The sequence below is a fragment of the Phaethon aethereus genome, assembly GCF_964289735.1.
Source record: "Phaethon aethereus genome assembly, chromosome: 26".
Classification (NCBI taxonomy): Eukaryota; Metazoa; Chordata; class Aves; order Phaethontiformes; family Phaethontidae; genus Phaethon; species Phaethon aethereus.
In genome coordinates, this window is record NC_138602.1 from 2,115,532 (window position 1) to 2,129,103 (window position 13,572).

The 13,572-nt window shown below is 57.5% G+C and overlaps 1 protein-coding gene across 1 annotated transcript; it reads right to left on the bottom strand.

Annotated features, from left to right (window-relative positions):
- Positions 1 to 3,794: 3,794 nt before the first annotated feature.
- Positions 3,795 to 10,463, bottom strand: LOC309413610 (acidic leucine-rich nuclear phosphoprotein 32 family member B; the record flags this gene model as incomplete). Its single annotated transcript, XM_082010794.1, has 7 exons — positions 3,795 to 4,175; positions 5,039 to 5,093; positions 5,517 to 5,638; positions 5,966 to 6,164; positions 7,179 to 7,301; positions 7,754 to 7,903; positions 10,410 to 10,463. 7 exons carry the CDS (start codon positions 10,461 to 10,463, stop codon positions 4,087 to 4,089), a joined length of 792 nt encoding a protein of 263 aa, XP_081866920.1. The 3' UTR covers positions 3,795 to 4,086.
- Between the last annotated feature and the right edge of the window lie 3,109 nt (positions 10,464 to 13,572).

Here is a 13,572-nt window from a genome sequence, read left to right on the forward strand (position 1 = left end):
GGAAACTAAGCACCCGGAACCTCGCGTCTCCCTCCCCTGAAGTTTTCTTTGCTTCAGCTCCCGAGGCTCTGGGGGGAAGCCTGGTAGGTTGCTCAGGGGTTAGTGGACTTCTCTGGAATGAGGTCTTGAAATAATAAATGGGAATTGTACAGGAGCGGTGGCCGGGAGAGCCTCTGTTGGTCCCCGCCGCCGCTGGGGGCGATGGGGGAGGCATGCCGCCCCTAAGGCTGCCCCCCCCACCCAAAGGAGGGGGCAGGTGTGGGGGGGTGCAGGGTGTGTGTCAACACATCCCAAACCATGCAGGGCTCTCGAGAAGCAGAGCTGGAGGCTCTGCCAGCTCCCAGATTGGGCTCTCAGACCAGAGAGGGCCTCAGCCCCATTCCCCGCACCTGGCCCGCTGGGGTGCGTGTCCCGGTGCGTGTCCCCACCATGTCACAGGCAGAGGGGCCAGGACCAGGCACCTCAGCACTAGGCAGCAAGTGGAGAACAGGGCCCCTGCTCCACCCTGACGGCTCTTCCATGCCCGGGTCCCCAGCCCTGGGGGCTGCACTCCCCCTTGCACTCCCCTGGGAGCTGAGTGGCAGCCCGTTCTCACCCCGGGGCTCCCCAGCTCCTGCTTTGCCTGTGCAGGTGCCAGCCCCATCCCAGCGAGGTGAAAAGTTTGCTCCAGACTGGTTTGGGCGAAGGCGTGCCGCCACACGCTGGTGCCCACGCCGCCCCGCTGGCCGGGCGCCAGCCACCGCTGGAGCAAGGGACGGGAGCCCCGGCACCCGCTGCTCCGCACCCCAGGGTCGGGTGCTGCCGCCAGCTCCAGGAGGGGACACAAACCCCTGGGCATTTTTTTTTTTCCCCCCAGCTCATGGTTCTCCCCTGCGGAGCTGCCCCTTTCCCAGACACATTCACCCCAGAACACAGATCCTGGGGGGGCTCCACCTCCCCTGCCCGCCCTGCCTGTTGCCGGCAGTGATCCTGCAGACCCACCATGGGTACGCCAAGCAGGGGCCCGAGCAGAGCCCCTGCGTCCGCAGCTCGGCCCTGTGATGGGGGCTCAGGAGGGGCCGACGGCAGCCTGGCGGGGCGACACGGGCCTTCATCCCGCTGCAAACCCTGCACGCAGGCGAGCAGCAGCGCAGACCACCACGGTTCCCTCCCACGTGCACCCCTGTGCTGGGCAGCCTCCCCGTGAGGCCTTCCCCAGCCCGCCGGGGCTGTGTCCCGGGGAGTCACCGGCCAGAGGCAGCATCAGCCCCTGATGACGATTACAAGGATGGAGAGAAAAGGGGGAGCAGAGAGCCCAGCTGGATGGATAGACTGGGCTGGACAGACAGCAGCAGCTCCCACACCACAGCCACCCGTCTGGGGAGGGGGCAGCGAGGCTGTATTTGAAAGGGGGGCCCTCACCTGAGAGGAGAGGGCTGGGCGGGCACGGGAGCTGCACGGACAGCACCGGAGCCGCAGCAGCCCCCCGAGCCAGCAGCAAGGAGCGGAGCTGGTCCACACAGGGCCTGGGCTGCCCTGCCCCGTCCAGCACAGCCCCCCCCTCTTGCCCCAGGCCCGGAGCAGGATGACGGATGCACTGAAGCGAGAAGCCTGAGCTGAAGCCCTCAGCTGCGGAGACCTGATGAAACAGCAACTCGTTACAGAGTACGAGCAGGACCACGTAGCCCCAGCAAGGTGAGGGACCCCTCCAGCAGTCCCCCAACGAGGCGGGGGGCACCGTGGCAGCCACAGGCAGCTGCCGTGACCCCCCCCCAGCCCAGCCTGCCATGGGATTCCTCCTCCCTGGCTCGAGGTCGTACCCAAACACCCAGTTTCATCCTCCAGGGCAGAACACAGACGCCCACCCCAAAACCCCGCAGCAGGACCCTTCACCAACCTCCCCCTGACCCTGCGAGCCCAGCTGCGGCTGCCTCCAAAGGCGCAGCACAGCAGAACTGCACCGTCCCACGCAGGTCCTGCAAACACATTCGTGCCAGGCCTGCGGATGCTCTGTGCCACCCCACACCAGAGCCCCTGCTCCGTCCCCAGCCCCACCCCACGAGCAGCCCCGTTGTGCCCCACCAGCCAAGCTGCACTTACCGAGCATCCACCCAGCTGGGGCTCAGAGCAAAACCGGGCCATGCCACGGGCACAGGACAGTCACCGCTCCAAGAGACTCAAGAAAAACTGTCCCAAAAGTTCCACCCAGTGTTCCTGCAGGCTGGCTGCAGCTCAGGTGTTCCTAGAGCAGAGGCAGCAAAGACAACATTCATTGCAATGGATTTTTAAAAACTGAAGTCTTTATTAAAAGTTTTATCCAAATTTTGTAACAAAAGATACAAAAGGGCTGGAGATCCTTATTTCTGGGACTAGTCTGACCAATCAAAACCTGACAGTTACTAGGCTAATATAAAATCCATACAATCTGCTAAAAATGCAGGGAAAAATTAGAAGTAACTGCTGCTCTGAAATTTCTTTTAAAAATTCCTTTAACATTTATAAGTTACTCAGTTTGCATTTTACAGGACTAGTTCTTCTCTGAATGGTTACAGCTACTGTACAATGCAAGAGACAACAGCAAGAACAGAACAAAGCAACAGAAACTCAGATGTGCTGCAACACACACCACTCCTCTGAAGGAACCGCTGCGAGTCTCGCCTCCGAGCGCCGGGTGCCAACAGATCGCCCAGAGCAACCACCAGGAACGCCACAAAGTGCCAGTGCGCCTGCACCCATGGAGAGCCTCGACAGCAGGAGGAACAGCAGTTACTCCCGCCCCGGCATGGCTCTCCGGCACCCAGCACTGAGCAGTCACCACCCCTTGGACACCACGGGGCCAGTTCTCCCCAGAAGCTAACGGATGTGCTGGCTGAACACCTCCAGGTAAAGGGCGAGCAAGGGGTCAGAAACCCCCCGGCAGAAGACTACACCTGGCCGAATCCCCCCTTTCCTCCTTTCAGCCACCGTAGGGTGGGCAGACGCGGGCTCTGCCACACCATCTGTGCTCCCGCAGAGCATAAACACGAGTGGGAGAGCGCTGGATTTCTGATCATGCACTTCTCTTCATACTAAAAAGAGGAGGATGCGTACACCAGGCTAGCGCTGAGGCAACTGTCCAGAGCTGGTACTGGCTAGCAGAAGGACCCTGAGAATATATAGGCTAACACGGTCTCCCGGGGAACGCCGAGTTAGGTGCATCACAGTGATACTGGTTGAACATGTTCTGTACAGTGCGAAATGGAGTTTGACAGAAGTGCAGTATCCCTTAACCTGCTATTTCCTATCTCTTCCTAAGGGCAGAGGCTGCTATGGGGTGATGAGAAGCCTCATCACAGCAAAGATGCTCACAGCCACAAAAATCAGACTTACTTGGACCTCCAGGTGAAAGTTATTAGGTGGCCACTGGGAAAAATATTCCAGTTTATAAAAAAAAAAAGAATAGGAAAGCAAGTGCAGGGCTACTGCAAGGTGCATCGTCAGAGGTACCAGGTCTTGTAAGCAGCCAACCCCCCCTCCCCAAGACCCCAGGCACCCCACATCCCCAGCACTAAAGTATCTTCAAGCATCTCCAGAGATCACATCATGATTATTTCCGACCAGAGAGACCTCAGTGATCATTCGCTTTCAGTCCATTTAGATGAACTAGATTTGCACCCACGGCTCAAGATGGCTCAAGCATCTTCAGAAAGCTGGTCTGAGGGCATGCGGATAGCAAACACGCCTTCTTTGCTGTCAGGCAGGGTGGCGAGCTGGAGCTCTGGGTCCAGTGTGGCAAGGCTGATTTCAGACACGAAAGATACCCTAGGAGGAAAATGTTTCTTTTTTTTTTTTTTTCTTTTTTTTTTTTTTTTTTTTTGCAAACTGCTGCACAAACCACAGAACGGAGAAAGCCTTTGGTCATGAGATACTTGTGAGAAAGTGAGCCTTGTATGGAAGATTCCCCTGAATGCCTACAGTATTCTACATCTTAAAAAAATATATTGTGGATGCTGCAGCCATACAAAGGGGGGAGGAGTGGGAGACAGGGATTTACAGTCTCACATAGACACAACAGGGAGGTTAAGACAAGCACAGTCATAGTCTGTAAAACTGATTGGCTCGCTTGGATCAGTCATCCTCATCGTCCTCTTCGTCTTCTGGATCTTCCTCTCCTTCATCCTCTACATTTCGTTTTCTCTTTTCCCCTCGCGGAAGGTCTGCAAAAAGAGGTGAAGCGTGAAGCTCTGTTCAGTCTTGCGGAACAGCATTTGAACTGTGGCTTCAAGCCGCGTCAGCCACAGCTCGCTGGTGAACAAGCACAGACTAGACTGGCACCATTACGGAGCGGAGATCCACCCTGCCCAGTTTCTCATGGCACCCAAAAGAGCCTGGACTATCATGAGACATTAACTATTTTCTATGTCCACCAAGCATCCCACATTTCAACAGCCGCTTGAGAAGGGGCTTTTTTTGTTGAGCACCCCCAAAAACACAGCATCTGCAGAATTCAGTCACTTCTGGCCAAGCTCATGCAGGATCATTTGAAGTCATGCCAGGCACTATATTCTGTCAACGCTCATTCAGGTGTTTATAGTTTTATTATAACCAGAGGAGTCTGGACTCAAGTCAAGAAGCTCAGGTCTATCCTCCTCTCTACAGCTGAGAGGAGAGAGGAACGTGTCTCCAAGAGTGTTACCTCGCGCACACTGCTAACATGAGCTTCTGTGACAGAAGCCCTGCTCCTGCATGGACTATCAGTTCAAGCTCCTTCGAACTGTTTTACTAGGCAATTTGCCTCTAATACTTGGCAGACTCACCCAGCTTGGTTGGTATTGGGAGGTACTCTTCCCCACCTCTCACTGCGTGACCCTCTGGTTATAACCACTGTTCAATAGTCAGCTTAGGCATACGCAGCAGCTTCAGCGGTGCCCGAAAGCAGAAACGCTGAGCTTTCTATCAGGGAAAAGCTGCAGGCAACAACAGCACTGCACTGAAGCTTGGGAAGCTCTACAAAACCAGCAAATGTGTGAGACTGTTGAGGCACCTTTGCAAGCACTTAGATTGTTAGGATTCAACTCACCATCATCAGCTTCATCTTCTTCATCATCCTCACCATCTTCCTCCTCATCTTCCTCCTGGAGTCAAAACAAGACACTGTGTCGCAAGAACCACAATCCCATGAGCAAGGTCTAATTCAACAATTCTTCCTTCACCTCTGCTCCCGCCTTTCTCTAACCTCAGGGTGGCAGGTACAAGCCGAGCAGGGAGAAGCTGCCAATAACTTCTTGCACCCCTACGAAGGGGGCTGTACAACTTTATCACTTGAAGCCACGGGAAGTACCAGACGGAGCAATAAACAAGCCTGAAGTGGCAAGCTCTGTGGATCACGAGCCAAAAGGTGTACAGGAAAAGCCAGAGCGCGCGGCGGCACTCCTCAGATCTGCCCACAAAGAGGCATCTGTGATGTGGTCAGATGGGTCACTGGATTAAGGGACAAACGCACTACCAAACATAGCAAAGTGGTGCTGCAGATTTGTACTGATGACAGAAAGCCTCACCTCATCATCTACTCCATCCTCCTCCTCTTCACCTTCCAGATCATCATCTTCATCTTCTTCATCATCAATGACTTCTTCATCTAAATCATCTTCCTCATCATCATCATCCTCTTCCTCACCTTCTACCAAAAGGAGAGGAGATAAGCATGACAGTTCCCAAATACTCGCTACTCACAGACAATATGCTCCCACGTCCAACATCGGCACTACGCAAGCAACGGGCAGGAATCGCACCGAACAAGCATGCACAAGGAGTGCCCACAGCAAGTCCTGTCAGCTTGCAGCAAGTCTCATTTCTTACACAGCCTGCCGAAGGAGAGAGTGGGGTTCCCCAGACAGCCCCTACTTCAGTGGCAAGTTATAATCACCATTTATTTAGCAACATGACCATGCAGAAGAGGAAAAGGGGTTCTTCCCCAGCAAGAAAACCAAGAGGAGAAAATCCTCACCTTCCCCATTCTCATATTCATCTTCCAGTCCATCCCCATCTGCTTCAGGGTCTGAGTCAGGGGCTTCCTGGTCATCAGCATCAAATCCGTCTAGGTAGGTGAGCTGGGGCAGAAGGGTGAACACGCTCTCCCGGTAGTTGATGAGCATCGTCACCTCACAGTTGAAGAGGTCCAGACTATGGAGGTTTGGCAACTTTTTCTGCAAAGATCAATTCGTTAGATTATTTACAAGTTGACACTGTCTGAAGATCAGGCAGCCATCAGAGGACAGCTGGTTTGCTACCCAGATCTAGTACAGAAGTGTCCTTGCATGCATTATTTGCACCATGTGCTCCTCAGATGGAGAGCAGCTATTGCTCTTGCTAACTGTAGGCAAAGATTTCTTTTCAGCTCCTCTGTCCAAGTTTCCCCTCCTTGGAGCCAGCTCCCTGTGAAACCATTTGCAAATCCTACTCCCTTCTGAATGGGGTGGGCAACAAGCACCGAAAGCTCAGCTCCCCCAGCAGGAAGAATCACTGGGCTGGCCTCATCCTGCCCCAAACATCAGACAAAACACCCAACAGCACAGCACAGGAAGACCTGCAGACTGCATCCGCGTGCCTTTCGACACAGCCACAGCGGCTCTGCCGCTCAGGCCAGCGCACCGTGCACCAGGTCAAGCAAAGGAGGAGTAAATGTTTCAAGCTCTTTCTAAATGCCCCAGATCAGACCTTTCAGCTACAGAGTCAGGATCACAAGGCGAGAGCCTTCTCTGGAGCGGTTCAGATGCCACGGGAACCCCCTGCAATGCATGCTGTGACAGCACCCAGGGCGAGAAGGTCCCAGCCCAGCACAACAGCGCCTTTGGACTGATGCAATGGACACCCTCACTGGTGTCCAAGCAACTCATTTCCATGACACTCCAGGTGCCACCTACCTCAAACTGCATCCGACCCATTAACGGTCCTTTCTCAGATGGACACTGAGCACTGCATCCACAGTGTTACTCATCCAGCCCAATTTCATGCTTCTTTTAGCAACTGGCTGCTGGTTTTCCAGACAGAGGAGCCATTAACTATTAGCCCAGCCTCAAATTGGACCCACTCATCTGTTCCCATCAGAACCACGAAGTGCTGTTGGAACAGTTACCAAGACGTTGGACTTCTGCTGCACAGACACGCTCCCCAAAGGAAACAACGTCATCCCTTAGATTCCACCACAGCCTTCCACTCACCAAGGGCTCCAGGGTATTGATGTCTTTGATCTTGTTGCCGCTTAGATTCAAGTGTGTCAGGTTAGGAGTTCTCTCTGCTAGAACTTCAAGGCCACCAGAAATCCTGTTATCACTCAGCTCCAGCTGCCAGGAGGGAATATCACATGGTCACAAAGTGTCTCAGCTTGCAAGGCGGGGAATAAAGTTGCCCCAAGAACCGGACTCCGGCTGAGCACCCAAGTTCCAGACTCCGAAGTTTTCACCTGAAACCCCTTTCCCATGATAACACAGCACTCCCAGCTATAACCGCATGTCCTAAAATCCAAAATATTTATGAAGTTACTGAGGCTTCTGACAATAGCACAACAGCAAAAGCAAGAGAGAAAGGACACTAAACATATAATGAGCTCAAAAGCATTTTGTTGCATACTAAAAAAACACCTCTCTCACTTGCTCAGGTTGTAGGCTGCAGAGGAAAGAGCAAAATCAAATGGCCATTTTCTGGCAAATGCAAGAAAAACTACTGTCACCAGGGACAGGGCAGCAGAAGTCTCGGAGCAAGGACTGCAGGAGATGGGACCACAGGTCTGACTCACCTTCCGGAGTTTGTTAAGTTTGGGGAGATTGGAGACAGACAGCAAGTTGATGTTGATCATGCTGAGGAACTCCAGGTTCTCGAAATCTGAAGAAAGACCAACGATCTTTCCATCGTCCGAACGGCAGTTATCAAGAACCAGCTCCTTCACCTGCCAACAGAGACACCCAGCAAGCTGTCATCATACCCGGCTACGTCTCACCTCGAGTCTGTTAAGCTGACATCAGGTGGCGTGACCGACCCTTCAAAGCAGCAGCTGTGTCTGAAGGTCTTCCTTACTCACATTAAGGGACATGCAAGATCTTAAAGCCAAATAACTTTTGCAACGGCACAAGGTGAGAATCCCTCGTGGTTGTTAGAGCTTCAGCCTGTAAGCACAAGCTGTGCAACGTGTGACCACTGCACCACCCCACACCCTGTGGCTCCAGCCAAGGTCCACCTTCTCCACTGAGAAGCACTTCGGGGTTGAACCATGAGGTTGCATCAAAACGTTCCACGCACAAGGCATGAAAAAAAAACTTTCAGAGAGTCACACTTCAGGTTTCACTAACAAGAGGCCAAACAAGGTCACCTGGTTTTGTCCCCTTTGACTTTCTCCCCCATGCCACTGGGGTGCTGGAAAACTTGCCTCCAGAGGACTCGTTTCCCTGAGACAGTCTCCACGCAGAGAGACACCTCTGCCTAGGCAGGTCTCTAAGCAGACGAGCTCAACCTCAGGCTCGCAGTTCAGGACCACTGACGGCATCCAGTATTTTGCCCAGCACAGACTACACACGCACAGAAGCCATCACTGCCCAGAAATTCAGCACAAAAATCTTACCCCCCTCTGGCACTAGGACCATGAAGCACCAGCACAGAACTGCTCCCTCCCAAACACCTGGAGGGTGAACATATCTGGTAGCCCCCCCACCCCCAAAGCACAGGACCACTCAAGCCCCAGCTCTCACAGGCCACTTCCAGAGCTTGTTTTTGCCCCCCACATTCCTCACAGCAAGATGCAAAAATCAGCCTTGGCCAGAAGGCTCTCATGATGTTCTCCGCACTCCTCCTTCACAGCACTCCCATTTTACCTCTCGTGCTCAGATCAGCTAACTATTAGGGCATCGGTTTAAAATCACTTTGCCTTACTGGCAGCAGAGTTCTAGGGCTGCCGTGCCACCTTCGCAGCACAAGCTCCAAACAAATCGCTTAAAACTCCAGAATTGGCATCGCTGGTCAGGGCTCTGAGTTGAGCAGCAAACAGGCTCTACCAGGAGTTTTGTAGCTGAGCTCGTTTTGCTCCCAACACCCCAGGACAAGCCTCCAACTTAACAGAGGCTCTGTCCTCACGGTGGGTGTAGAAGGGCCCAAAGCCAGCCCTCCACTGCTGTCGCTTTGTTGGTGCGAGCACAGAGCCAAGCCTGAACGTTCTCAGGCTGAGACCAGCTTTAACCTAGCGCCGACCCCTGCCCGGCACGGCAGAGCAAGCACTGCAGCAGGAGGAAGCAGCCAGAACGCCGGCTCTGGCCCTGCTCGGCCCTGCAGCCTGCCACTCGCTCAAATTCCTGGTGTCAAACCAGAGGAGACCCGCAGCGTGCAGCCCCAAAGAGACGCTTGCAACTCCTCAAATCGTCCTCGTCCCGCAAGGCCCTTCGCCATCCGCCAAGCACCTTTAATCTCTACCGAAAGCTCCACTTACAGCACACTGCCCTCACGGTCCCAACTTGATTTTAAGCTGCCCCCGGCCGCACGCTGCTGCGACACAGCGACCTGTCGCCGAGCCGGCTGACAGCCGCCAGCTACCTCACTGCGGGGCGGCGAGCGAGGCTGCCGGCCGGGCCCAGACAAGAGCCCGCCGCCGCTCCGAAGCCCAGCCGGCGCCGGGAGCGCAGGCCTAAAGCGAGGAGGGGCGAAGCCCCGGGCCCGGCCCTGCGGCTGCCAGCCGAGGGGAGCGGGCGGCTCCGCTTGCCCCGCCGGGCGGGCCGGCCTCGCCGGGAGGCGGCGACCTGAGCCGAGGCCCGGGCGGCGGAGGCGGCTCGGCTACCGCCTCCCCCCGCTTCCCCAGGCGAGGGGGTGCCGCGGCTCCGCTCTGCGTGCCCGGCACCCAGCTCCCCCCCCGGGGACGGCCCCGCGCCGCCGCTGCCCGCCGGGACACCCGGTGCCCGCCCGGTGCTGAAGCGTCTCAGACAGCAGGGCCCCGGAGCCCCCCGAGGCAGGGCGGGGAGTAGCCCCGGGCCCGGCCCGCCGCCCCCGGCCCGAGCGCGCCCCACGGGGAGCCCGGGCCCCGGCGGGGCGGGCCGGGGCAGGCCCGGGCGGCCGCTAACATGGCCGAGCCGCCATGGCTGTGCGGGGCCGCACCGGCCTCGCTCGGCGGCCCCGGCGCGGCGGGAGCCAGCGCGGCCCGGCCCGGCCGCCTCCGCAGCCGTCCTCCTCCCCCCGCCGCGGGCCGAGACAGGCCGGGACCGGCCGCCGCCGCCCCGGGCCGGGCCCCGCCGCGCACGTGCGCGCCGCCATGCCGGGGGGAGGGGGCTCCCCGCCACCGCGCTGCGCACCCCCCACCCGCCAACCGCCCTCACCCTTCCCCCCCCGCCGCGGGGGACCCTCGCCACCGCCACCCCTCCCCAACACATGCCCGGCCGGTCCCCCCGCCGCCGCCACGCGCTCCGCGGCCGCGGTACCTCGCCCGGCTTCTTGTTGCGCAGCTCCAGCGTCAACCGCTTCTTCATCTCCATCCTCCCGCCGCCCCAAGCAGAGCCCGCCGCGCCGCCCCGAGCTCCCCGCGCCGCGCCGCTCCCGCCGCCCCGCCCCGCTCCGCTCCACTCCCGCCGCCTCCCGCCCGAGCCCGCGCGCGCCGCCGCCGCCCCGGCAGAGGAAGGCGCCAACGGCAACAAAGGCGGCGCGCGCCGCGACCCCTGCCGGCCGCGCGCAGCGGCGCGACACCAGCCCCCCCCCCCCCGCCTCCCCGCGGCAGCGCCCCCTGCCGGCAGCGCCCCGCCGCGGCCGCTCTGAGCGGGGCGAGGCCGCGCCCCGGGAGGTCCCGCGCACGCAGCCCCCGGCCCGGCGCAACGGTCCCACCCCTGGGTGCCACCGTCCCACCCCTGGGTGCCATCTTCCCATCCCCTGGCGCCATCATCCCATCCCTGGCACCGCGGTCCCACCCCCTGGTGCCATGTTCCCATCCTTGGGCACCGCGTTCCCATCCCCACACCAGCCCTCCTCTTTTGGCCGCGGCTGAGGCTACACCCGCCAGCGCTGCCGCAGCTGGGGAGGCTGATAAAGCCGGGGTGTCGGTCGGGCTTTCTGCTAAAGGAAGGACGAGATAACCGCGGGAACTCCCTCATTACTATGAGGGTTACGGTGATGTTTTTCCCTTCTCTCATCCGATGGGCCGCCCACAGAGGCCAGTGGCTCGCCCTGGCCAGGGCTGCGCTCCGGCTGCGAACACGGCGAGCCGCGAATCCTGCCGTCATGAGACGGGCGAGGCGAGGGTTGGCGGGGCGGCCGCAGCCCAGGCGGTGCGGGCCGGGCCCAGCTGCACTTAAAGGGTGCAACAGAACTGGTGGGACTCGCTGCTCGGGGCTCGGGAAGGTCCCCCGCTGCGACATGGTGCCACCGTTCCCAGGGTACGCGGTGCAGGAGGAGTATTCCTGTAGGATGTGGGCACTGCCGCTGATGATTTAATTAAAAAAATCTTAAAAAATATCCAGAGAAATCCCTCTGATCAACGACCAAGCCTCCAAGTAAACAGGAACACGAGGGCTGGCAGGACCAGCCTCGTAGTCCCTCATTGTCCCCGTTGGCAGCAGGCCACTGGCTTCCCTTGTATGGGAGGAAACGGCTTTCTGGTACATTGCAGTTAATTTGTGCCAGTTGGCTCGAACATGAACCTTATTTTATTAGGAGTAGCTAAACGAAGCGGCGATGTTCAGCAGAGGGGTTTAAGCTCCAAAGGGGCCAAACCCAGGGTTTTTTTTAAGAGCAGATAAGGGACATCTGCATTTAACTTTGGTGCATTTTTTGCATCTCTCTGATCTCCCTGCTCCCTCGCTGACTGCAGCTCAGTTTCTCCAGCCCAGCTGCATGCCAGAGAGCTCCCGGTGCTCAGCCGTGGTGCAGCCCGCGGGGCACTGCACGTCCCCCCTTCTCTCAAAGCCCCTAAGGAGCTCCTCCCGAAACGCCCAGCACTGAGGCTGCGTGGAGGTGGGCAGATGCTGTGGGGGACAAGATGTGTGGTGGGTGCACTCAAGGAGCCGGGAGAGCCACCCAGAGCTGGGATGGGCCTCGCTGCAAGGCCCGAAGGACCCTCTTACTGCCCTGTCTGGGTTAATTACATCCCCATGGGTGAAGCAGCAAACGGTCATAGAATCACGTAGGTTGGAAAAGACCTTTAAGATCATTGAGTCCAACCATAACATCACCGAGTTCAACCGTAACCAGGTCCCTCCATTGCAGGGTGAACCCAGGCTCGTCTGGCCCTTTTTGGCTTCACCGAGACCTCCCTCTGCGGGAGGGCAGAGCAGGTCCCAGCACCCGAGGGGTCCCCGGATCTCCCCACTCCGAGCCCCCACCCCAGCTGGCCACAGCAGCAGCTTCTGCAGGCTGCCCTGGGCAGAGCAGCTGGGAGATGAGCCGAGAGGTCCCCCCTTGCTGATCTGCATTTGTTTTAAGGTCTCTTTCATGTACTTCTTTGAGGCTCGTTTCCTGTTCTTTGTAGAAAACAATGCTTCCCACCACTCCCCCCCACCCCCCCCCCAGGATGGCTTTATCTCCCTCCCGTGGGCTGCACTCCCTCGGGAGCTGAGCTTTATGTTTGTCTTAAAATACAAAACCCTGCTTCTGATTTAACTGAATTGATTTTAAAGCTGCGTCTGGTATTTGATGTCTGGTAGATGCATTTAAACTGATCTAGATTTTCTATGTTTGGGCAGATTAACATGAAGCTGGTAATTTACTGTGCAAGTGACAGCAACTGGAAGGCTGGACCGTAAATGCTGACATGGGTTGAAATTCAGGGCTGGAGCTTTTCACGCAAGCTGGAGCACAGATGCTCGGAATAACGTATTATCCGTCTATTATACAACACAATATCTGCTTGCGTTTTGCACTGCTTTAACTACTTCATTCCTAGCCCAGTGCCTCCTGAGAGTGAATCCTGTATAAACGGGCTGTTACTGCTGTCTTCTCAACACGCTGCACTTTCCTGTCCTCAAAACAGGGATGAGATTCCCTCAGATTTCCCAGCGGCCACAGATCCCCAGCAGCTTGTCCTGCTGGGATCTACTGGGATCTACTGGGATCCAGCCACAGGAGAGCGATGGGTAAACCGAATCAGCTGCAACAGCTTCTCCTGAGGGGAGCCAGGAGCTGCACAAGCCCCCAGCAAGAGCTGGTCCCTGCATGGCTGAGCTGTTCCACCAAGGTGCCTTGCTCCAGAGAGACTTTCGGGGCAGTTTGGGGATCTCCAGTGATCTCCTAGAAGGCAATTTCACTGAAGATTTACAAGCCAGTAAGGCATCGGCTGAGAGACCAAAAAACCAGTGCCCTCATGCACTGAAACTGTGTGTCCCCCCCCAGGAGGAGGCAAATAAGGTTAACACGGTCCTCTGTAGCCTTTAGAAGAAATTCCCGTGATTTGTGTTTGTTTGTTCGTCTCGCTGGTGGAAACCGAGGATCTAAAACTTGCAGGGCCTGATGTGCTGGCCCCCCCCCCGGGTCCTCCATCTCCCCCTGCCTGCCCGCCGGGCCGAGCCCCGCCGGCGCTCCCCGCTGCAGAGCGGCGCCGGAGCCGGCAGAGGGAAGCATCCCCCCGGCGATGCGGGCAGCGGCGCCCCGCAGCCCGGC